This window comes from Drosophila persimilis, unplaced genomic scaffold, assembly GCF_003286085.1.
Source record: "Drosophila persimilis strain 14011-0111.01,24,50 unplaced genomic scaffold, DperRS2 tig00000000-arrow-pilon, whole genome shotgun sequence".
Lineage (NCBI taxonomy): Eukaryota > Metazoa > Arthropoda > Insecta > Diptera > Drosophilidae > Drosophila > Drosophila persimilis.
Window position 1 is genome coordinate 8716813 of NW_020825288.1, and position 23456 is coordinate 8740268.

Genomic DNA, 23456 nt, shown 5'->3' on the forward strand with positions numbered 1-23456 from the left:
TTGTGTGCCAGCACGATCTACCCAAAAATATGAAATTATCATGAGAGTACTCTCTGGAAATACCTCACCTAACTATGGGTCGGCATCTTCAGCCGGCAGCATTGCCAACTATCTGTGGTATGCCCCAGCGCTCTCTCTCTGCCAACCTCGCTCTTTCTACCTATCGCTGGCACTGTACTCCCTCCCTGTCTGTGGGTCGCTCGCTCTCTGGTCTCTCTGCCCGCCCGTTCATTCCGTTTGATTTCTCAAAGTGAACGCGCGCAACGATCGCAAGTAGATCCCGTTTTCGAATTCTGAACCTAAACAAGCGCTGCATCACTGCTTCCCGAGATCTGACATAAATTTGGTCTTCCGCGAGTGCGTATTTGTGTTTCTGTGTATCTGCAAAAGAGAGTAATTGATAGTGTGTCCGTCAATTCAATCGATACAATACAACTTTTAGTGTCAGCAACAAACAGTCTTCGATATGAGGGAAATTGTTCATCTACAGGCGGGCCAGTGCGGCAATCAGATCGGTTCAAAGGTGCGTATAATTAATATTCAATTAGAGACCGCACAAGTCATGGCACACACCTTTCTCTGACTTTTCGCTACGTATCTAACCTCACATGTTTAATTATAAAACAGAATCGAATCGAAAGAGAGAAAGCAGCAAAACGTTCTGCGCGCGCTCGCTCTCTGATTTTGTCGCTCTTCCCGGTTACCCTCTCTCTCTCTCTCTCTCTGTGTATGCGCTCTGTATCTCAGATTTGCTCTCGTCCTCTCGCGTTTTGTTTGCAGCTGGGCGGCAATTGAAATTGGGGGGCGGGGAGAAAACAAGAGAGAGTGAGAGAGAATTCCGTTAGTTGGAGGAAACTATAGAACTGCAAAAAAGCATAAAATAAACGAAATGGGACCGCGTATAGTGCCAGCTCTATGGTTTATCTTATCGGTGCGAGATATATGCATACACACAGACGACATACACAACGTATCAGTAGCACGCACAAAATGTGAGCATTTTCGCAGCCTGGGAACAAAATGCTGCCCATATAAGACCATAAAATCCCCAGGCAAACCCAAGGCAAACGTGTCAAACGACCTCTGTCAGGTGTAAACAATTAGCAAAGCGGTTTGGATGATGATGATCTCAACGTACCATGTTGGAACAAACCATAAGTAGATCTAGCTCAAATGTAATCTAATCGGGGTAACAAGTTTATTTAAATACTATACACTGTACTGTTTTCAAACAAAACAGTTACATACTCTTCTGGAAGGTATTCTGAAACTTCCACGAAGGTCTGTCTGTCTGTCTGTCTGTCTATCTGTGTGTGTCTTTGAAGCTTCCTCGTCATTAACAGGTTTATGCACGTCGTGGTGGTGCCACAACTCGTTTTGGGATAGTTTTTCACGGCATTCTTGTGCCCAATTCCCGAGCTCATTCTCATTGTAGTACTCTACAGTTGACTGAATTCACAACAATCAAAACTCATTTACGGGCAAGCAGATGGCTCTATGAACGAAACCTAGAAAACTATTTCCTCACTTTTTGTCTGAAATACTCGAAAAGGTAGCTGGCCAATTGCACCTGGCTACATGTAATTAAGACGCCAAGGCGGCAAAGCGGCAGAAGCGGGTCTTTTAGGTACTATCTGTATCTTGTAGCTGATGTATCTAACACAGTGACTCAGACTATGCCTCCCTCTTCTAATCAGTTGGCTTGTTTACAAAACTTTAAACATAACTAGTTGTCAATGGGGCTAAGGAGGCGATAAGAACTAGAACCCAAAAATAGCAATTACATAGTGTTCACAGCTATTTCTTGCGACACCCCCGGGGCGGAGACGGGGACGGGGACTTATGCAGAGACTCAGATATGGAACGTCCCAGAAGAGAGCCAGAGAAGCCGTCCCCCGACTTCTGCTCTCTTTGCGTGCATGTTGGCAGGCAATTAAAAATGTCGAAAAATGGAATGAAAACATTCTTGTAAATTCTAAAAAACAAAACCGGGAGTGACTGCCCATTCTAAGCTAATTCAGCGCATTAGCATTAGCTCGCACAATTTGCGGCGCCAACAACATAATCATCAAGCGACAAGCAACAAAAAGGAAAGGCAAGGAGAGGCAAGGCGGCTAGTCGAAGCATTAGATACTCTCACATCCTGGTCGCTCGCGGCTAATCTTAATTCCTTTGGTATTTCACGTTCACATGTGACTGGCAATAAACAGATGATTTTCTTCACTTGTGACTGGCAATAAACAGCTGATTTTCTTCACTTGTGACTGGCATTAGACAGTTGATTTACTGCTTTCATGCAGTGCTTCCTAGTGAAGGGAGAACAGGCGTATAAAACAGAATTTAGTTTGCAGATACATTTTCTCTGCTGGCAAATACTTGTGCAAACGTTTGCCAAAAATCATAATACCCTCATATCCTCAAGGGTATATAAACAGATGATTATTTCACTTGTGACTGGCAATAAACAGCTGATTTACTGCTTTCAAGCAGTGCTTCCTAGCGAAGGGGGAAATTTCTACCAGAGCAGAAGTATAAAACGGAATTCAGTTTGCAGAAACATTTTCTCCTGCAAACATTTTCTAAAAATCATAATACCTTCAATCCCCAAGGGTATATATAGAAATAAAAAAAAGAATTACCAGCAACAACAACAACCTCCACGCGGGGCAGTCGTTGACGTTTGACACAGTTATTTTTGTTGTTGTTGTTGTTCCTGTGTATGTCTTTTCTCTGCATTTCCCAGAGAGCAGTTTTCTCCGCCCGTTTGCATATTTCGTTACGTTTCTCTTCTTTTTTTTTCTTTTTAACACGCTTTTCCACTTAAATGTACGAGTATGTGTGTGATTTTTTTCGTGATTTGTTGGGTTAATTAGGACGCACTTTTACCCCGATACAAAAGGTTTTCCGGCCAAGCCCACTGCATTTTATACATACTCGTACACCCCATTACGCCCCCAAAAAAGAGCCATCATATTTTGCGACCTTTGTGGCGGCGGGCCTTTTGTTGATCTAAAAAATATATGCAATTATTTATGAATATTTATGCAATTTTCCGCTTATCGAAACTTTATAGATTGGGTGGCATTACATTTTACAATAATAATAGGGAACATATTGTGGTATTTTGTGGCCAACTCCTATTTATGTGGGTTTTTTACACACACGCACAGAACACTGTCGATTTCCCGATTGGCCGAGCTTTAATTGAATGTCCTTTTGCTGATTAATTGGCTGTCAGTGTGAATTATTGGCGCAGCCTCAGAATAAACAAATAATAAATTTATGCAAAACTGCCTACGTGGCGTGCATTGAATAGTGAAATTTATGCACAACAGCGTAAATGGCCAAAGCGCCTTTTTTGCAAAACTAATTGCTCTGGCGATAAAGGACAATGCGCAAACAGAACCGAGCTGGCGGCAAAAAACAGAAAGAAAAACATATTTCAGATTGATTAAACATTAAATAAATATTTGAATCATCCATGAGTGGACAAATGAATAAAGGAGATCTGTAATTAGGGCGAAAATATTGGCCTGGCCTTGCAAGAAATGGAATAAACGAAGGCTTTGGGAATGTATCTACTTTCTGTAGAAAGACGAGGCTGTGACAACTCAAAATGGCACCTAATAATTCCCAGAAGGAGGTCTCAAAATAGTCCCAGAAGCGGTTGGAAGGAAGGACCTTGCCCAAATCCTAATCTACTTGTGTACCGAAAGATCGTTTCTGGAATAACCATTCGCGTAGATCTTTGCCACAAGTGGAATCATAGGCTAAAAATCATTCACTAAAAATCATCAGTCTCTGAAATCTATTACAGAACTTCCTTCCTTCCATCTTTGAGCCATTTCTGACAGCTTTAATTGTAATACTTCATCGTTTGGCTTTCGAAACATCTCCCTCATCCTCATGTATCTTCTATATACATAGACAGGCATAGACATTGAGTTTTCATTTTATGAGAATGCCTTCAGGTCCTGTTCCGGTGTGCATCAGACGCCACCGAAAATTGATCACATATGTGGCATAGCGAAGGCATTTTGGCCAAGGATGTTTTGGCCCTGAAGCCAGAGCTGTGCTCTTCTTTTTCCTTTCATTATTTACATAAACCTAATTTTCTCTAAATCATTTTGCGAACAATAACAGGGGAAAATCTATTTACGAGGCATTGGCAGGGGCATGGGCATGGGCATGCCACATAAAGATAAAGGGAAAATGTCGAATGGGGGAAAGTGCGGATGAAATTTATAGACGAAAGAAAACGCCAAAGCAGGAGACAATAAAATTAAAGACTGGAATAAGCCAGGCCAAAGGGGAGCGCAAAACGGAACCTCAACGTGGCCTCAACGACATGCAAATTCCTCCACACTCCAATATTGGTATGTGTGTGTGTGTGTGTGTGTGTGAGCCTGCCTCAGGCTACATTTGTTTAGCTTATAATGGAAGGTCTTGGGCATGGGGCATGGGGCATGGCATCATCGAGCAGCACCAAAATAATGCACAAAATTGAATTATCGACAGCGTTGGCGCTGGGCTGCCTGGCTGCCAGGAAACTATCGTAGCTATAATTTCTTTATGGTTACCCGATATGATAGGGGAGAGAGAGAGAGAGAGAGATCCTTTGGGGCACGTCATAGGTAATGCGCCCGGTCGTATGCAAATGCAATTTTCATGCGGCTGTCGGATGATGCCGAATTGGTGTGGAGGCAAGGACGGGACCGTAAAAACAAGCAGCTGATAACTGAGTTGGCATCTTTCCATCCATCCATCCATCCATTTGGATAGTGTAATTGCAACCTAGATGCTTGTGGTAATGCCCCTCCCCTCCCCTCCCTATTGCCACCAATTAGATGGCCATTCTGGCAAATGCACATCGGGGCCACAGCCAGGCCCGACATACGGCACATGCAGATCGCGTGCCCCACAGAGAACGTCTTGGCCATGGCTCTCTGGAGAGTGCCGTTGATTAGCCAAAAACAGGTAACAGCAAATATTACTCCCAAAGCAAGGGCATGGTCAGTGCAGTGCAACAACAACAAAAAACAAAATTCTTGGAAAAAAAAAAAGGTAGAAATATAAAAAAGTTTCTTGTTTTTTTTTTCGTTCTTTTAGCGAAATATTTTTCAATTTACATAAAAATGCGTTTATGCATACCAAATGAGGTTCCACACACACACACACATGCACACAAATACAGGAGGATATGTGCCCGAGTCCTTGCGTTCAAGGTATGTCGAAAGGAAAGGTAGGGTAGGGTGAGTGCCTGCAAGGTAGCTGGCCATACCCTATGTTTGATATACCCTGCTTGCGCCTAGATGTATGCAATAGAGAAAGGGCTTGCACCCGCGGTCGCAGGATGGGTTTGGATGTCGCTTCGTTGCACAAACTGATTATGAATAAACAAAAGGGAATTTTTTATAAATATTTTCCAAACACACACACACACACTCTGCCCCATTGCTGTTGTTGTTTCTGTGGCATGATGGAATATAAAAATTACTTATTTATGTATATATTTTCTCCTTTTTTTGTTTTGCTTCGTTACGATTTTGCTTTGAGCATCATGCAAATCGTTGAACAAAAGGAAAAACAAAACAAAATCAAACGAAACGAAAAACCATCATTGCATAAATATTAGGAATCCATGGAGCAAAGAGAGAGAGGGAGAGGAGCAGAGAGAACCCACCTTGAGGTAGTACATGTGTGTGTGTGTGTGTGTGTGTGTGGCATGTGGCAGCTGCACTTGTGGCTAGCACACATAAGCCGCTTCGGTCCGACAGGTTGTCCAGTCTTGCGCCGGCAAATGGCAATTTGTTATTTATTCAACACTTTTAAAAAGCATTCCGCTCTTTTGCTCATTAATTTCTCATGTGGCTCTTAATGCCCCAGCCTGTTGCCACTGCTACTGCATGCCACACTCCACACTGGCAAATGTGCAAATTGCATACTTTCGGGCCAAGCTCGAACCATTGTTTTTCAGAGCAATTGTCTGCCCTGCCCTGCCCCGCCCTGCCCTGCCCTGCCCTTCCTTTATTTTACCAATAATTTTTGCACATTTTTTCAATTACTTTGGTAATTTTATATTATTGAAATTGCATGCCACAAATTGTAATTATTGCGCATTACACGAACGAAGCTGCCGCTGTTGCACTCTCTGGCAGATAGCAGATATCCCTGAAATATATGTTGCACTCTTGTAATCTGGTATTTACGTACAAATTAATAATACAATTCTCGGCATAAAGCCACTTGGAATACGCGTTGCTTTTTTCGCCGCGAATTATTTATGCATTTGGATTTGTTGGCCCACAAATTGCTTCCTTGCACAGGGTCCTGGGAGCCGATAAGCAGCCCCCGACAGATAAAACGGCACCAAAATTTATTGCAAAGCAAAAACATAATTAAGCCAAAAATAAAAGAAGCAACAACTAAAAAATAATCAAGATTCTTTTCGATGCTGTTTCTATTGTGCGAATGGAAATCCATTGCGTTTCATTCGCTCTGTATTATTTCTGCAAATTGCATTGACTAATTGTGCAGGCAAATACGTGCACGAAATAAATATGGGGATAATTTTAGTGGAGGAATTTGGAATTTCGAAATACCCTAAAATATCATTTCATATGGCGATAGTTCCGGTTGCCATTCGTTCTTCCTGTCGACGTTAACACGTGACTGTCAATTGTCCCTTTCAGTTTAACACAAAAATACCCAAAAAAAACAGCCGATGGTCGACTCGATATGTCGATTTTCTCAATGCAATTCCTCGAAAAATGGAATACTTTCGGTCTATATTTATCTAGAACCCAAAAGTGACACATTTTGAATATTTTTACACTGCATAATCTAAACGATCTTTCAATCCAACCATCCATCTATCGTACCTTTCTATCTGCTCAATATCTGTTTGGGATTTCAACGTTTTCCTCTGCCAATTGTCTCAAGTCATTCGCCTGGAATGTGTCCATTTTCTTATGGGTAATTTAAACAGCAAATCAATGGACATTCGCTTCGTTGGATGAAGGTGTGTGAAGGTTTTAAAGAGGGACAGGAAGAAAAATAGAGAGAGATTAATGAACTTTCCATAGATAAAAAATACCTTTTTTATAACTATTTTCCTATTTTTTTTTGACATTTTTGCCTAGCGTTTAGGCCAAATTCCATTGAATAATATGAATACCCACCGAAATGGTATGGAAAATAAACCAAATACAAATAAATCCCGCAAATGTGAATTGGAAACCTCATTAAAAACCAATGTGGTCAAAATATTTATCATTTGTGTGTGTTTGTGTGTCCTTGAGAGATTAGCATCGGTTTTATAATTTATGGCGCAGGTGTCAGGGCAACAGACAGCGGGGAGAGGGGGTAGGGGAGTCAAGAAATCGGAAACCCGTCGAAACAAAACCACAAACAAGCGAATAACTTGGCCAAATATGTAGGAATACTGGCGGAATGGCGGTGGGGGCAGGGAGGCAGCGGGGCATGTTTGTCACCAATCGGACAAACAAAATTTTCCAAAAATTTCTGCAGATATGTACACCGCACAGGACACACCTCGTATATCAAAATATAATTTAAATTTGTGGTCTGTCAAGTTGGCGCCAAAGCAAATTAATCAAAAATATATATATTTTCCCTCTCTGCTGAGCGCCTGCCATTATTTTTGTAGAGTGTTTTTCAGCGATTTCCAATGCAATTATAAAACTGGATTCTGAAACACATTAGTTTCGGAATAGCCGACGAAAGGAATGGCAGCAGGATCTGCATGTGTGTCCTTTCTCTGGGCAACACATTTTACACACTGAAGTTTTTCCTTTTTTTTTTTTCAATTTTATTCTGTATTTGCATACTCGCTGTCGCAGCGTGGCTGTTTCGTATTTCATTTCGGGTCTATTTGATAAACAATATTAATTGGATTTTTTATATGTTTTTATTCGCACATAAATTATTTGGCATTTTGCCTCCAAATGGCAATTAAAACAACGCCAAAAAAAACACACAGCATCCGAGGGGCGGCGGGAACAAAAAAAACCCAGGCAGTGGCCCATCAAAATGGTCAAAGGGAAATTCACGCTTGGACGTAATAAAAATTAATTCCAATGCGGAATCATACAAATTGGTATAGGATATATGCCATTACACAGCAAATGGCCAAGTTTTATCAGCAAATGCAGTCGCAGATACACGGATACACAGATACAAAATTGTGTTTCGAAATTGATTAATAGAGCGAAAGTTTGTTCAGTTGTTTATCCGCGGGGGGGGGGGGCAGTAGTTTTTTGCATTAAATGTCCAACAAATATTTGAGCGGCAGATCATAAAAAATCAGGAATTATTTTGATGGCAAAGTGGCGGCACTTCACTTGAGAAAACACAACAAAAAGTAGTGGTAGTAATGCTATTATTGTCATTAATAACACACACACAGCAGCACTTCACAGTGCACACAAAAAATGCTGCTGTTTGTGCCACGTGTGGCGCCACAAATATTTAAAGTAATTAAAAAAAAAGTCGCGAAAGGATTTGTTTCTGGATCATTAGCGGATTCTCAAAACGGATTAGAATGGGGATTAGGATTAGGAAAAGGATCATTAGCGAAAGAGTAGCAAAAGGATTCGCTTGCCTCCCACGCATCAACCCCCGCTTCACTTCACTGCCTTGCCCTCGTTTCTGGTTTCGCTTTTGCCTCAGATGGCCCTGCCCCCCAACGGGTGGAGGGGGCAGGTACTTGCCGTTTGATGCCACATGGTGATGCCGCACAGCTAACGAGTATGCGGCTCCTCCACTCCTGGCCCTGTTTATTTATTCAGCTTTTGGGTGGCGGTACTTTGCAAGGCATGAACTTCATATCGTTCACCATATAAATATTATTATTATTATTACCCTCTTTGCTCCCCCCGCCCCACAAAAAATGATAAAGTGCAAGTCGAGAGTCGTTTATATGCAGACGCCAGTCGTAAAGCATGTGACCATCGGGGAAGGGGCCATTAGCAAATATTTTGGCAACCCTTGAGAGCCACCGGCCACCCGCTAGACAATTCGTGGGATCGATTCAGTATCTAGAAGACACTTTTGCCACTAGCTCAAAGCAGGCCTTAGATCATAATCATCTTCGTCATGGGCGCAAATCAAAACTGATTTTCGGGGCCATGTTTGCCCCCTACGCTGTGGCCAGAGAGTAGCAAACAATCGAAGCCACGCATAAGCCAGACTAAACACAGACACACCGCATAGATACAGATACGCAGAGGGAGAGGGATGGACACACCATATGCACATTAGTTAAGTCAATAGGCAGGCAGGTCTCGGGCACCAACGAAATATACAATAAATATTTACATATCTAAATCGACAATTATTGAAATCTCAATTGAAATTGTTCGAAAGCCACTGTGTACGTGTGTGTGTGCGTTAAATGAAGCCATACCTAGGATATAGATACAGATAGAGATAGAGATACATATGTATATTCCCCGTTGCATTGACAGCAAAATGCGTATGCGGCGTAGAACGAACCGCAGAGTCGACAGATGCCATCACCTGGTTAACCCGCAAAAGCAATTGTTTTGATATTTACCAATAGCCGAGGGTAGGCACAACAGCTTTGACCCCTAACCTAAGCGAGGGGGGGGGGGACGCTTGAGACAGTAGGTAAAAGGTGGAATATCTATAAATATCTCTGTATCGGTAGAAGTATCTTTTGCCTGCCTCTGCACTTCTGCGCGGGGCCGACGGTGCGTATGAGTTATGCGTATTTTAATTATAAGCTATTTGATGTTGCACTTAGACTGCGTCATCGATGTCCTTGCACCCAGACACGCGCCTAGCAGGCACGCACACACGTATGTGTGCAGTGTACATGTATTTGACCACACAATAAGCCGAAAGCCGAATGACCAATACTAATGAACAAATATTTGCATATGCCAGGAGCTCTAGACAGGAGTCTTTAGCCAAGATGCCCCTCCTGGCTTCTCTCCGCTCCTCCAGCAAGCTCCTGCCTCCTGGACGCTTCTCCAGCAAGCTCCTGCCTCCTCTCCGCTCCTGCAGCAAGCTCCAGCCTCCTCTCCGCTCCTCCCCGCTCCTCCAGCAAGCTCCTGCCTCCTCCCCGCTCCTCCAGCAAGCTCCAGCCTCCTCTAAGATGTTGATTAAATTAGTTTGTGCCTGGAATTGATCTGAACTGAACGAATAGCCCAACCAATTGCCACTTTAATGCCACAAAAAAAACCTTACAAATTGTTAAATAAAAACAGAGAGGTGGGGGGGGGGAGAGCGCAAGAGAAACGAGGCGCCACGCCAGGCCGTGCCACGCACTGATAATGACAATTAGTGGCCACATTTAAATTGATGCACTTGACGATAAATGTACAATTGCAAATGCAGCTGCCGAATGCCAGATACAAAGGGTAATTTACACACACACACACACACACACACACACACACACACACACACACACACACACAGAGAGAGAGAGAGAAAAAACGTGGCCATTTTTCGAACGAACTCTCATACGTGCCACACGATCCACACGGGGCTTTCGCACGGATAGAGCCATAAATTGCAGGCTGCATTGGCAATTGCTTCATTGCGCTGGTAAAGGCCTATACGTGAGAGTCTAATTATGTTCTCTGGCCCCCAGCCCCTTTGCCCACCAAAAACGCATGCTGTATCCTGCCCCTAAAAGCGGGCTACAGCCGTGGCATTTTCTCTGTTTTATGGCCCTAAACGATGCTAACCAATAAAGACAACATGGCCGTGGTATAACTGTCAAACTGTCGATAAGATCCTTTTAGTGTTATTACAAAAAATATGCTTACAGCAGGCCACCCCCCCCCCCCCCACTCAACCCGTTCTGGAAGAGAGGGGGAGGAGGGAGGGTGGGTTGATCCCCTACCATTAAACGTAGTTTGGGGTACAATTCGTTATGTTTTCGCATGGCGCTCACATAAATTGCATTTTTGAGCAGTCCAATGGAGACGGATGGAGACGGGGGGACGGAGGGACGCAGGGACGGTGCACGCAGATGGAGCTGTTGTATCCGAAGGGGATAGGGAGGGGGGAAGGGCGGGGTTTTCTTTCTTTTTGTTGCCCTCCAAAATGGTTTATGGCCCGTCGACTGGCAAGTGTCATCCATCGATGTGCGGCCGTTAAGTTGCAAGCGTAGAGGATGGACCGAATGGAGTGTGGCGTGTGTGTTATTTTGGCATTTTCATTCGTTTTTTTATGGCCTTGACAAGGGTTCTGTGGCCGCCACAATTCGCGGCCAAAGCTCATTACTCTAATGGATACCGAAAATGCAATTCCCACCAATACTCCACGAGGACTCGCTCCTCCATCTACCGCATCCAAATAGAATATTCATGGAATGGCGCAAAAATTAAAATAAATTAACTTGTTTCGCGCTTTCGCATTTTATGCGCTTTTTCGGCGGTCGCCCCCCAAAATCGCCGCGGATTTGTCGCACATTTTGTAAATTGGCAAATGATCGAAATGCGCACGGGAATCCTGTTTATTATTTTATAATTAGTTGAATGCCCGTGGCCCGAAAATTGAATTGAAATTCTAGTTTTTGCGCTCAGGCCGTGGGCTGGGCCAAGAAGCCAGCCCGAGCACAGGACACGTGTGGACACGCGTCTGTGTGTGTGTGTGTGTGGCATTATGGCCCCCCCCCCCCCCCTCTCCAGTGATTGCAAATCCATATGCGGTTTGTATTTTTAATGATTTTTATGCCGCCATGCGTGCCAGGCCGAGAATGCCCTGAATGTTAATTAGAAATGTTATTTTTTTACTTATCGAAACTTATGGCTCTTTAATTATAGATTTTAATTGAATTTTTATACTTTTTCTGGGATGTCAGACTCTAAATTATTACATTTAATTTGTAATTCATTGCTCAATTGGTGGAATCTAGCGAAAATTACCAATTAAATAGATAGAAAATAGAGCAATAGTGAAATAGAGAGAAATTGTGTGAATGGCAACCTTTGCCGACGGTAAAAAAGCCATCGTGCAGGCGAAGAAGTCCTTCGATTCAATGCTGTTAACGAAAAAATCAATCAAATATACAGAAAATAGAGGAGTACATCGAAATGCTGTGAATGGCAAGGTTTACCGCCGATGAAAGAGGGCACTTGTTGTCGAAGAAATCCCTTTTTGGTATGTCTCTAGCTCTATTGTTGTTAAAATATACAAATCTAGCGGACAATGTGAATGGCACTGTTTACCGACGCTAGAAAAGGTAATGTGTTGCCCAATAAATCCGTTTTAAGATATTTCTAACATAATTATGTTATCATATTTAAATTTAATAGAAAACAACAATAAAATAGTGAAAAAGAGAGAAATACATTGTGAATGGCAAAGTTTGCCGTCGGTTAAACAGGTAACTTGTGGCCGTGTGGTATGTCCTTCGCTCTAAAGCTGTTAACATAATTAAATCTAGCGAAAAAACCCAAAGAAAATGTACAAAATACAGAAAAATAGTGAATAAGCCAAAGAAATCTTTTCTTCCTTTTTTTTTTGGCTTGTGAAATCCTTGCGCCTGGAGACAAACTTGGCCATCATTTAATATTTATTGCTGCAATTGTTGATTGTTTATGCGAGTCGCTCGAGGCGGCTGAACATCAAAAACATTTCGTATGCAAACGCAGCTGCCGAGCCACGCAGCCAATCCCGCCGCCATCGCAGCGCCCCCAGCGCGCACTTCCGGTGCGACATGCACTTCCGGCGTCGTGCGTCGTGCGTCTCTCCGCATCTCGCGTGCTCGCTAGATTGTCCTTTTGTTTGCCGGAGGAACTAGAAGCTTGCCGCAATTAATTTATGCAAGTTTTTCCCCCCACTTGACTTTTGTTTCGGGCTTTCTTTTCTTTTCCTTCTCTCATTTTTTTTCTTTCTGGTGCACACGCCTTGGGAATTTTAATTTTGGATTTCTTTCAAGTCGGAGCCACAAAACGGCGCCGCTTTGGTCAACGCACGCAGCTCTTTGTTTACTTTTAATTTGATCATTTCTTCGTCCTTCGTCCCTTGTCCCCCGTGTTTTTTTTGTTTCTCTATGTATTTTTAGCCAGGTTTTTCACTTCCTTTTTTCGCCTCGGACTTTTTCACATGAACGCAATTTTGTAATTAAGCAATTTTGACCGCAGACCGGCAAAAAGTTTTAAGCAAATGAAGGCAGCGGTAATTGTTTTTTTCTGTCCCTCCACTCCTGACTTTTGAGGATATCTTTTGATGGCCTGTCTCTGGGCCACTTCAACCCACTTCAAAACGCACACACACAAGTCTTTCGATGTCTTTCGGTCTGTCAAAAAGCCAGCGTCAGGGCTGACGAGCAAAGAGCTCAAGAAAAGTTTTCATAAATAAATTATGCCCCGAGAATAGTAGATCTCAAAGGAAACAAAAAACGCTTATCGAACACACATTTGAATTTCCCCCAGAGGCAACAAGTGTGGGGGGGGGGGGGGGGTGGGGGACATGCGGGTGGCCAAAGGGGTGGCCTGCCATGCAGGCAAATCAAAGTTATTGTCAAACCAAAAGCGTCCAACGGAGCGTACAATTGAGTGTCATATTTCCATGCGAGGGCCAGGAACAGAACTTTCCACCACTCGAAAGTTTTCCCGGCCAGCGATTTTTCTTGTTGTCTTTTGGCTCTAGTCTTTGGCCCGAACTTGTTATCATTGTTGCGTGTCTAAGAGCCAATGGAGGAGCACAAACTTTTCAAGCATCAGGACCGGCAGCAGAGTAAACATTTATGCGGCTCTGGGATTAGCATCCACAACAGAAAAGGGCAGCAGTGTGTGGCAGCATGTGCATACGCTTTGGGGGCACAAGCATTTATGTGCAATCAAGCGTTATCATATTTTATTTTTTTCTCCAACTTTTACAACTTTCACCTTTCCCCCGTACCGTAGCCCCCGCTGTTCTCGTTTGGGTTCCTCTTTTGTCAGCGCTTTAGCGCAGGATACTTAACTATTTATGGATCACGGATGAATGTACATATGAGTATATACTCACAAATGTAAACGGGTATCAAAAAGAGCTGCTCGAAAACTTCACATCAGAATTCCCATGAATAATTTAAGCCATTTTCGGTTGGTTTCGGTTACGTTTTAGAACCTCTCGAAGTGGTATTATGATGTTGACACATAAAGAAGGATGTACTTTCGCTCTTTTGCTCATTCTTGATTGACTTGTCTCCCAGATTGAAAAATATCTGAACAGAATATCATCTTACCTACAGATAATTGTATTGAAATCTTCTTGCCGTGAAACACACTTTTCTTTTTCCGTAATTTTCTACTGCTCTCATTGCTACGAGATGCTACGATTCTTCGTCAACCTTCGAAGCCAGTTAAGAAACCAAATGCATGGCACGTGCTTGACTCAAGCGAAGAAGGATGCCCGAGAATAGTGAAGAAACAACATACATGACATGTACGTGACGCAGAAGAGTGCTGCTCGACTGGAGACGGAAAAGGGAATTCTTCAAAAACGAAGGCCCGAGAATATCGAAGAAACAACATACATGTCGTGTGCGTGACGCGGTAGATTGCTCCTCGACTCGAGAGGCATTAGAGAATGCTGCAATAAAGAATGTTCAAGAATAGAAATAGGAATAGAAAAGAGAAAAAACAACATACATGTCGTGTGCGTGACACAGTTGATTGCTGCTCGATTCGAGTTTCAATTCGAGTTTCAAGGGATCTTTTGTTGTTAGACTGATTGCAGATTACAACAAAAAAACTGCGCATAAAATTGATACAGAATCTCAAACCACAAAACCGACAGAATTTCTGTAGATATTGTTGTTTTTTTTTTGTGCAACAACAAAATTGTATTGTATTAATACAAAAAGGTCTGCTTCAGGTGTTTTACATCAAAATTCATATTTGGTAATCAATCTGACCCGACATGTCTCTCGGGCCCTGCGGCAGACAGATGGAAAATAAAAGTAAGAGAACGCTGGCGTATCAAATAAGGCCAAATGGAATTCATTGCCGTTGGCCATCTCTCTCTCTCTCCCACTCGAGTGATGGCTGCCTTTAAGTCCATTAAAAATCATTTCGATCAATGGGGAGCACTCGCGCAGAGGCCGGTCCGCACATTGCGATTTTCTCACAATTAGCATTTTTGCCCATGCACCACGGGTAAACCACCACACCCACAGCCACTCCCCCTCCCATTCGCTCACCTGGACTCACCTGGAGAGGGGGGGGGGGGCAGGAGGTGGGGGTTGAGCGATTGAAACATTTTTAAAAATTTGAAATTCATATGCGCAGCAAACGTGAAATGTTTCGCCAAGCGTATTGTGCAATGAAAAATAAAGAAAGCCCGAACGGGGGCCACCATACACAGAAACACAGAAAGAAAAGCAACAAAAAACCAAAAAAAAAAAAAAACAAACATCCGGCAGGCAAGAAAAATTCCTGTGTAAATAAATTTGGAAAGGAAGGAGGCAGCGGGAGCGGCTGTGGCGATATCCAATATAAATACGTTATGTGTGTATGTGTATGTGTATGTGTATGTGTGTATGTGAAAACACCTAAAAGGATTCAATTATTCCCGCTCGTTACACGGCAACAACACTACAGCAGTAGCAGTAGCGGCAGCAGCAACAAAAATAAATAAAAAGGAAGCGGGCCCCCTGAAAGTATGCAACAGAAATTGCTCACGGCATGTAAAGTGCTCCCTCTCTGTCCATCGCACACGATGCACCCTCCCCGGTGCGTTGAGTGCGCGGTATGTATGATATCGTATGCAGCATATGCACGCGCATAAATCGACAACAGATAGCAGGCGTAGGGAGCGTAGGAGCGGGGAGCGGGGAGCGCCAATAAAACCAAGAGCCATGTAAAAAGGACACTCGTATTTATATGCATTGATTGCCAAAGCAATGCCATACAAGCACACAGCTACGATGCGGAACCATTGATTGTAAAATAATATTTCTGTGTGCAGCACAAAAAAAAAAAAAGAAGAAGAGGGAACAAGGAAAAGAAAAGAAATTTGCACGAAAATTTCATGACGGGGGAGGGGCACTCGCTGTCGTAAAATAACACGCATACGTCACGTGAGAGAAAGACAAGCAGACACACACACGCACACACACACGCAGAAATGGGAAAAGGAAACACAAGCATATTTAAAATGAAATATTTGAGTTTTAAAATAAAAAACATAGAGAAAGTAAATCGAATATGTTTTGTTTTAAATAAATATAGATTCAAAAACACTTAAAAATAAATTTAATATTTTTGATTTTTGGGAAATATATTTAATTGTAATATAAAAATATTTAATTTAAATATAAAAAAAATATTTTATTTAAATGAGAATTATTATTATTATTATTTTATAAATAAATCTTCTATAAAAAAGAAAAAACTTTAATTTTAATGAGAAATATATTCCCATTTTGTCATATATTTTTCTCCGAGTGTACATATGCAAATATTTGCATACATCAGCAGTTCCGGGGCTCCATTGCTTTGCAGCACTTAAATCCATTACTTGAAATCCCATTTAATGTTCTATATTTTTTTGCAGTTCTGGGAAATTATCTCCGATGAGCATGGCATCGATCCCAATGGCTACTACCACGGGGAGTCGGCCATGCAGATGGAGCGCCTGGAAGTCTACTACAATGAGGCGAGCAGCGGCAAGTATGTGCCACGCGCCGTGCTGATCGACCTGGAGCCGGGCACCATGGACTCGGTGCGCTCGTCGCCGATGGGCCAGCTCTTTCGGCCCGACAACTTTGTCTACGGACAGTCCGGAGCGGGTAAGCGTGACCCCTGACCCCTGACCCCCGTCCCGACCATTTCCTGCGTGGCATGTCGTGCCTTGCTTTTGTTTTCACCAGTCGTGTGTGTGGAACATGCAGCGAACATTGTGCGGCCTTTGTCATTGCTTTGATAAGTACGAGGACGAGGATGAGGACTCGAACGAGGTACAAGCCAGATACCAGACGGCCTTGTTATCACAGACCCAGTGCTTATCAGGGAGCCGCTTGATTGTTTTCTTAGTGCGTTGATGTTGGTCAATTGCCTCGGGCAGTACGTTGCTCCTCATCCAGCAGTTTGCTGTGTACTGATGATAATTGCAATTATGAAATTGCCTGCGGTTGACGATGAAAATTAATTTTCCACATGTCCACAGCTGTGCTGTGCTGTGGTGTCCTGTCTCCCTCTCTGTACATTGATTAGATAAGTAATGGTGAATTGTGCTCTACCGCTCTTTGCAGGCAACAACTGGGCCAAGGGCCACTACACAGAGGGAGCCGAACTGATCGAATCCGTGATGGAGGTGATGCGCAAGGAGTCGGAGGGCTGTGATTGCCTCCAGGGCTTCCAGCTGGCCCACTCTCTCGGCGGCGGCACTGGCTCTGGCCTGGGCACGCTGCTAATTTCCAAGATACGCGAGGAGTATCCGGATCGCATTATGGTCTCCTTCTCCGTTCTGCCCTCGCCGAAGGTAAGCCTTCTCGCCTGCCCCCCGCCCCCTGCCCCTGCCGCAAGATCATCCTCATCAGCCCCATGGCGGGTGCAATCCGCTTAGCCAAATCAGCTTACAAATTACGGGGGGTTTTTTTTCGTGTGTTGCCACCACGGTGTCATTGGTAATGGGTGGCCTGGTGGAGCCGCAAGCGTATTACACCTGCACGCGTTTTTGGCCAAAAATTAGCAAACGAAAGCCGCAACGCCCGAAAGTATGCCACAAATGTTGTTTTATTTATGCAATTCATACGCCAAATTCAATTGGCGGGCTTTGTGCACGGCCCGGACCCCGCTCAGCCGGGTTCACGGCTTTGTCCAAATAATTCTAATTAATTTGCAGGCAAAATTAGCGCGCCATCACCAGCCATCGACCGTCGACCGCCGGCCATCGAGCATCGGACCAGCGGCTAAAGCCTAATTGGCAATGCAGTTTTAATGCAATTTAGCGGCAAGGCGGCGGCCTCAGGGCCACACGGGGGCGGGGCACGGGCCCTGTTCCTAACTGGCAACGCCTCGCATCTTTTTTTTCGCGTTGCCTTTTTTGACACGCCTCAATTGTCTGCTTAATTAACCCAGTTGCATATAATTTATGGATGGTATATAATATATACTCGCATAGACACGTGCCACGGAGGTGCGTGGTACGTGGCACGCCTTCATTTGCTTTATTCTCGCATTTAATTACATTTTGGATATTTAATTAAATTAATTAAGCGCAAAATAAATTGGCAGGCGGCAGAAACGAACTCCCGCGAGGGCACATTCACATTCATATTTCAATATAGGCTGCTTGTCAACAGAACATCTCCAGGTCCTGACAGGTAGTGATCACTATAAGACAACAGTCCCAACAGTAAAGGATAGAAGTGGAGATAAAGGATCAATAGGCAAAGACGGAAACTACGCTGTACAGTAATCCGTTATTCTTTCAATTCGTATTTGCTGAGAACGTAGCCCACGACAGGGGATGATTTTAGTAATCAGGTGACATCGTCCGCACATCTGCTCTCTTTCGAGGACCATCCATAGGCATGCAAGCGTGCAGAACGTGAAACGATTGCCATCTCTCTCTAGCGCTTGTCTCTCTGTGCGACGAGAGAGAGTGGATGGTCCTTGTCAAAGCGGACGACGTCACCTTATTATTAAATTTATCTTGGTGTCTGTAGAAGAAGGATCAAAAGCTAAAAGAAGATGCTACAGAAAGAGAAATACATACACGTATACATATATTTTCCAGGGTATTTACAGCTTTCCTTTAAATCTTATGCTAATCAAAGATCTACCCTTCCTTTGCCTTAAATACTTTGTCATATTCAATCGATTATATGGCCAGATACCGCGAACAACCTGTCGAAATATTCGAATTGAAGATCCGATCCGAGTTGCCAGAAGTTCCGAGCCCTGTGAGGCGTGAAATTAACATTTTGACACAATAAATTTTATGGATTTTTAAGGACGAAACTTACATTTGGAATTTGTGTGTGTGTGTGTGTGTGTGGGTTAAATTTATTACCGTCACGGCTGAACGCCAACTAGTGGGAGCCACCACTCTCTCCCCCATCCTGCCCTACCCAACTATCCCCAATTCATCCTTTCCTTTCCTTGCCTTCCCATTGGGCTGGCCGTTATTTATGGGTCCGTGAATCGGGGGGGTCGGTCGGCTTACCGCAATGTTTTGGCTTCGGCGGTCATTTTATTGCGGCCCAGCCCGACACATGCCTGTCTGTCACTCCATAACACGTCCTTAATACACCACTGGACATGCGAATATATAAAATATATATAAATACATATAGATTTAATAGTTTTGTCCATCAACAGCTGCAATTTATGCAAATTCCGCGTTCAAAAAAACTGTTTAAATATTTTGAAATATGATTAAAGCCTTGGCATGGCCTTCGTTAATTGTGCATACCCTTTGAGGCATGCCGCACGGCCAGTATGGAGATTTGCACCTGCCAGATGGCCAGGAGGGCTGCTGCAGCAAACACTCGTAAATCCTGCAGCAGCAACAAATACAACAGATACTTATTTGGGTACAAAATGTTGAATGCACATTGCATATGCCCCAGCATAACTCATTAGTATTAACTGCATGTCCTGTGTGTGTGTGTGTGTGTGTGTGTGTCCACTGTACAGGTGTGTGTGTGTGTCCACCTTATCGCTCGAGGGCTGGCTAGGGACGACCATTAAATAATTGCCACAATTTATGTGTACACACATTTCGCATACAGCCCCAAAAGCTGCGACTCGAAACTGAAGTTTGTCGCATGCCACAACCTCGATACCACCCCGCCCATGTTGCACTCTCCCTCACCCAACCGAGACCTCAATGGACACGGAGCAATGCATCTTGCCCAAGCAAATATAGAGATGGCAAAAGCAAAGATTATACATAATTTTCAATTTGCAGCACACCCCACACTTGCCCCACACTTGCCCCCACACTTGCCCCCACACTTGTATGCGTATGCGTATATGTGATTGTGGATGTTTGTGCAACATGCAACTGCATTTATGCAACAACTCGGAGCCTGAGTGCCGCTCGAGGCCCGACACATACCCCCATCTCATGCCCCATGCCCATATCCATATCCATCTACTATAGGGCCATGTCTATGCTGTTGCACGAGTTGCAGGGGGCAGTGCATTCGAATTGCAGCCTCTTTTGAGAGGCGGGAATGCATTTTTCATGTTGCATGTCCCAAGCAAATTGCCTGGAATTCGGAATTTCTGGTCCAAAGACGAATGGCAAATCGTTTGACACAAACAGCAGACCCTGTCAAAGGATTGGGAGAGATTTAGGGACCATCACCAGCCGAAAACATTGAATATCTTTTGCCCAAAAGCCAAAGGATTGCTAATTAACAACATTTATTTGCCTTCTTTTTTCATGCATGTCGCCTAACCCAACAACAACAACAACAATCAGGTATCCGATACCGTCGTGGAGCCCTACAATGCAACGCTCTCCATCCATCAGCTGGTGGAGAACACAGACGAGACCTTCTGCATTGACAACGAGGCTCTCTATGACATCTGCTTCCGCACACTGAAGCTATCATCGCCCACATACGGGGATCTCAATCATTTGGTTTCTGTAAGTGTCTAATTGGTGTTTTTCTTTGTCCCCCCATCGCCACGCCACGCCCCGCCCAACCAATCCTTCATCGAACGGTGGACACCCAGGTGTCAGAGGTGGTGGTCGAGCCGTATAATGCCACATTGTCGGTGCACCAGCTGTGCGTGGACACAGACGAGGCATTCTGCATTGACAATGAGGCCCTGTATGACATTTGCTACCAAAGCCTGCGCCTATGCTCGCCCACCTACGAGGATCTAAACCACTTGGTGTCCGTAAGTAGCAGCCGGAAAAGGAGCGCAAATGGACCCCCACGGATTGGCAGAAAAGCAAACCATCAAATGAAATGCTTTACTAACTGAGATTCCCCCCTCCTTCGAACAGGTCACAATGTCCGGCGTAACCACTTGCCTGCGTTTCCCTGGCCAGCTGAACGCCGATCTGCGCAAGCTGGCGGTGAATATGGTACCATTCCCGCGTCTGCACTTCTTCATGCCCGGCTTTGCCCCACTGACCGCCAAGGGATCGCAGCAGTATCGCGCCCTGACCGTCGCCGAGCTGACGCAGCAGATGTTCGATGCCAAGAACATGATGACCGCCTGTGATCCCCGGCATGGACGCTACCTGACGTGTGCCTGCATCTTCCGAGGTGAGTGGCCAACCAAAGCCCGTGTTGACGCACCTTCTGTCCGCGCCCCCAACGGGGGAGCGGGGAGGGTCCAAAGAAGAAAAATAGTTGTTTAACAACAAGCCCGAAACACGTTCACGCAAACGCAAAGGAAAACGCAGGGATCCATCCATCTTAAGGGGTGGTGGGCAGCCATCCATGGCGGCTTATCCGTGAAACTTTGTCACTTTGTCAGGGCCAACTGGTGGCTGGCGCACCTGTCCTATGGCCGGGCCATGGGCTGCCGCAGGGCACGTAGAAACAAGGGGCAACAGCGACAATTTTATTAGCAAACAGAATGCCTACTTATGGGCGCCACTAAAAATGATTAATGCAACCTGGCTCTGGCCCTGTCCCTGGCCCTGTGCCTGGCTCTGGCGGGCAAAAAGGCTGCAATCCGTCAACGCGCACGTAGCGCAAATTTGTTAGCCTTCCGCGTTGGCTGCCACCCAACCCCCCACCGAGGGTGGCATTTTTTTTTGGCTTGGCGCTAATTTTTAAATTAATAAACTGGTGTGCGGCGCCCGAAAGTATGCCGCATAATATTTCATTTGCTATTCCTTGTGTACCTCTCGTTCTCGCTATCGTCCTGGCTTTGGCTTTGGCTTTGGGATTGGAAGTGGGCTCTGCCTCTGCCTTTCCTTTTGACTGATGACTCGCAAAACGCGCGTAATTAGAAATTTACTTTCAAGATCCATTGGGGAATTACGACCACCGACCGACCGCCCCCTGACACGGGCCTCAAGCCCAGGCCCAAGCCCAAGCCTAACTAATCATGCTTGAACGTGACTTTGGGGCCCTGAACTCTGCCTCTCTCTTTCTCGCACGACTCTCTGCGTCCACTCAGGCTCTGGCTCAGGCTCTGCCAGAAATACTTGCAAAATAATTAATCACAAAAATGTGTTCTTCAGAAGCAACAGCGGAAGCAATATCAACAAAAGCAGCAAAAAACATGCCAGCGAAGGAATTTAAACAACTTTTTTAGTTACCTCCTGGGACTGTTTGTGTCAAGGTGGCCCCTAGCCTCTGTCTCTGTCCCTGTCCCTATCCGCCTGAGAGCCTCCGCCAACTCCGACTCCGACCAGGTGGCAAAGTGCGCTGTTGGGGCTTAGAATCCGTTTAGTATTTCATATTCAGGGATTTGGGGATTTGCTTTTGGGACGCATCAAAGCCAACTTGTCTTTTGATGTAAATGCGGGAGGGGAGCACTGCACTGTTTTGGTGGAGATACTGAGGCGATGGGATTTTTACCCCCGATACCAATCGTTTTTTTTTTGTTGTTCAATTAACAGGTCCAATGTCCATGAAGGAGGTGGACACCCAAATGCTCAATGTGCAGGCGAAGAACAGCAGCTACTTTGTCGAATGGATACCCAACAATGTGAAGGTGGCCGTCTGCGATATACCGCCACGCGGCCTCAAGATGTCCGCCACATTCATTGGCAACTCGACGGCCATCCAGGAGATCTTCAAGCGCATCTCCGAGCAGTTCACAGCCATGTTCCGTCGCAAGGCCTTCTTGCACTGGTACACGGGCGAGGGCATGGACGAGATGGAGTTCACTGAGGCGGAGAGCAATATGAACGATCTGATATCCGAGTATCAGCAGTACCAGGTGCGTTTTCTGAACAATATCTAAAACCAGTCCAGCAATTTCTTACTCGAAACCTTTTCCTTTTTTTCATTTTTTAGGAAGCAACAGCCGACGATGAGCTCGAGTTCGAGGAGGATCAGGGCGAGGGCTACGAGTCGGAGGTCCTGCAAAACGGCAATGGCGAGTAGGGACGGACCAACCAGCATCATAACTGTTTTCTGTATACTATTATGTAAATTATTTGCAAAGTCATCACCAGACAAAGGCTTCAAATAAATATCTAGTAAATATAGTAAATCTTATTAATCGATTGGCCTCCAAATTCTGACAGCAACACAGGCGGTTAGATGAGGAATATTCTTTGTAAACCGGAACTGGTTTCAGAGATTTACTATTCAAAAGAATTAGTCAGTTTTCTGTAAAGCTAAATTTGCAAAACCAAGCCACAAATATCTCGAAAACAAAAAACCATACCCTCGATGGACCGCGATTTAGAGGCATAAGGCAGGGCTCTAGTAAGTGAATCCACTGTGTTGATCAAATCACAGCCATACACATTACGAATCCTAACGAAAAACCGATTGAAAGCACTAAGGATAGAAATCAGCAAGTTTCGTT

General features: G+C 44.4%; 1 protein-coding gene across 2 annotated transcripts; it reads left to right on the plus strand.

Moving 5' to 3' along the window:
* Window positions 1–230: 230 nt before the first annotated feature.
* LOC6588313 (tubulin beta chain) lies at window positions 231–23135 on the plus strand. 2 transcript variants are annotated; one of them, XM_026994666.1, is made up of 7 exons: window positions 231–523; window positions 16546–16780; window positions 17243–17472; window positions 20685–20852; window positions 20962–21226; window positions 22537–22859; window positions 22937–23135. In XM_026994666.1, exons 1-7 carry the CDS (start codon window positions 467–469, stop codon window positions 23024–23026), a joined length of 1368 nt encoding a protein of 455 aa, XP_026850467.1. In that variant the 5' UTR covers window positions 231–466; the 3' UTR covers window positions 23027–23135. The 2 variants fall into 2 exon arrangements, with proteins under 2 accessions (XP_026850467.1, XP_026850466.1); XM_026994665.1 differs by lacking the exon at window positions 20685–20852 and adding an exon at window positions 20428–20595 and having other exon boundaries at window positions 236–523.
* Window positions 23136–23456: the final 321 nt, after the last annotated feature.

Bases quoted from the DNA above. Each gene is read 5' to 3' on its own strand.
- LOC6588313 (XM_026994666.1), top strand. From the start codon at position 467: ATGAGGGAAATTGTTCATCTACAGGCGGGCCAGTGCGGCAATCAGATC. The intron at 524-16,545 runs GTGCGTATAATT...ATTTTTTTGCAG, and splicing joins GCAATCAGATCGGTTCAAAG to TTCTGGGAAATTATCTCCGA. The intron at 16,781-17,242 runs GTAAGCGTGACC...CGCTCTTTGCAG, and splicing joins CTACGGACAGTCCGGAGCGG to GCAACAACTGGGCCAAGGGC.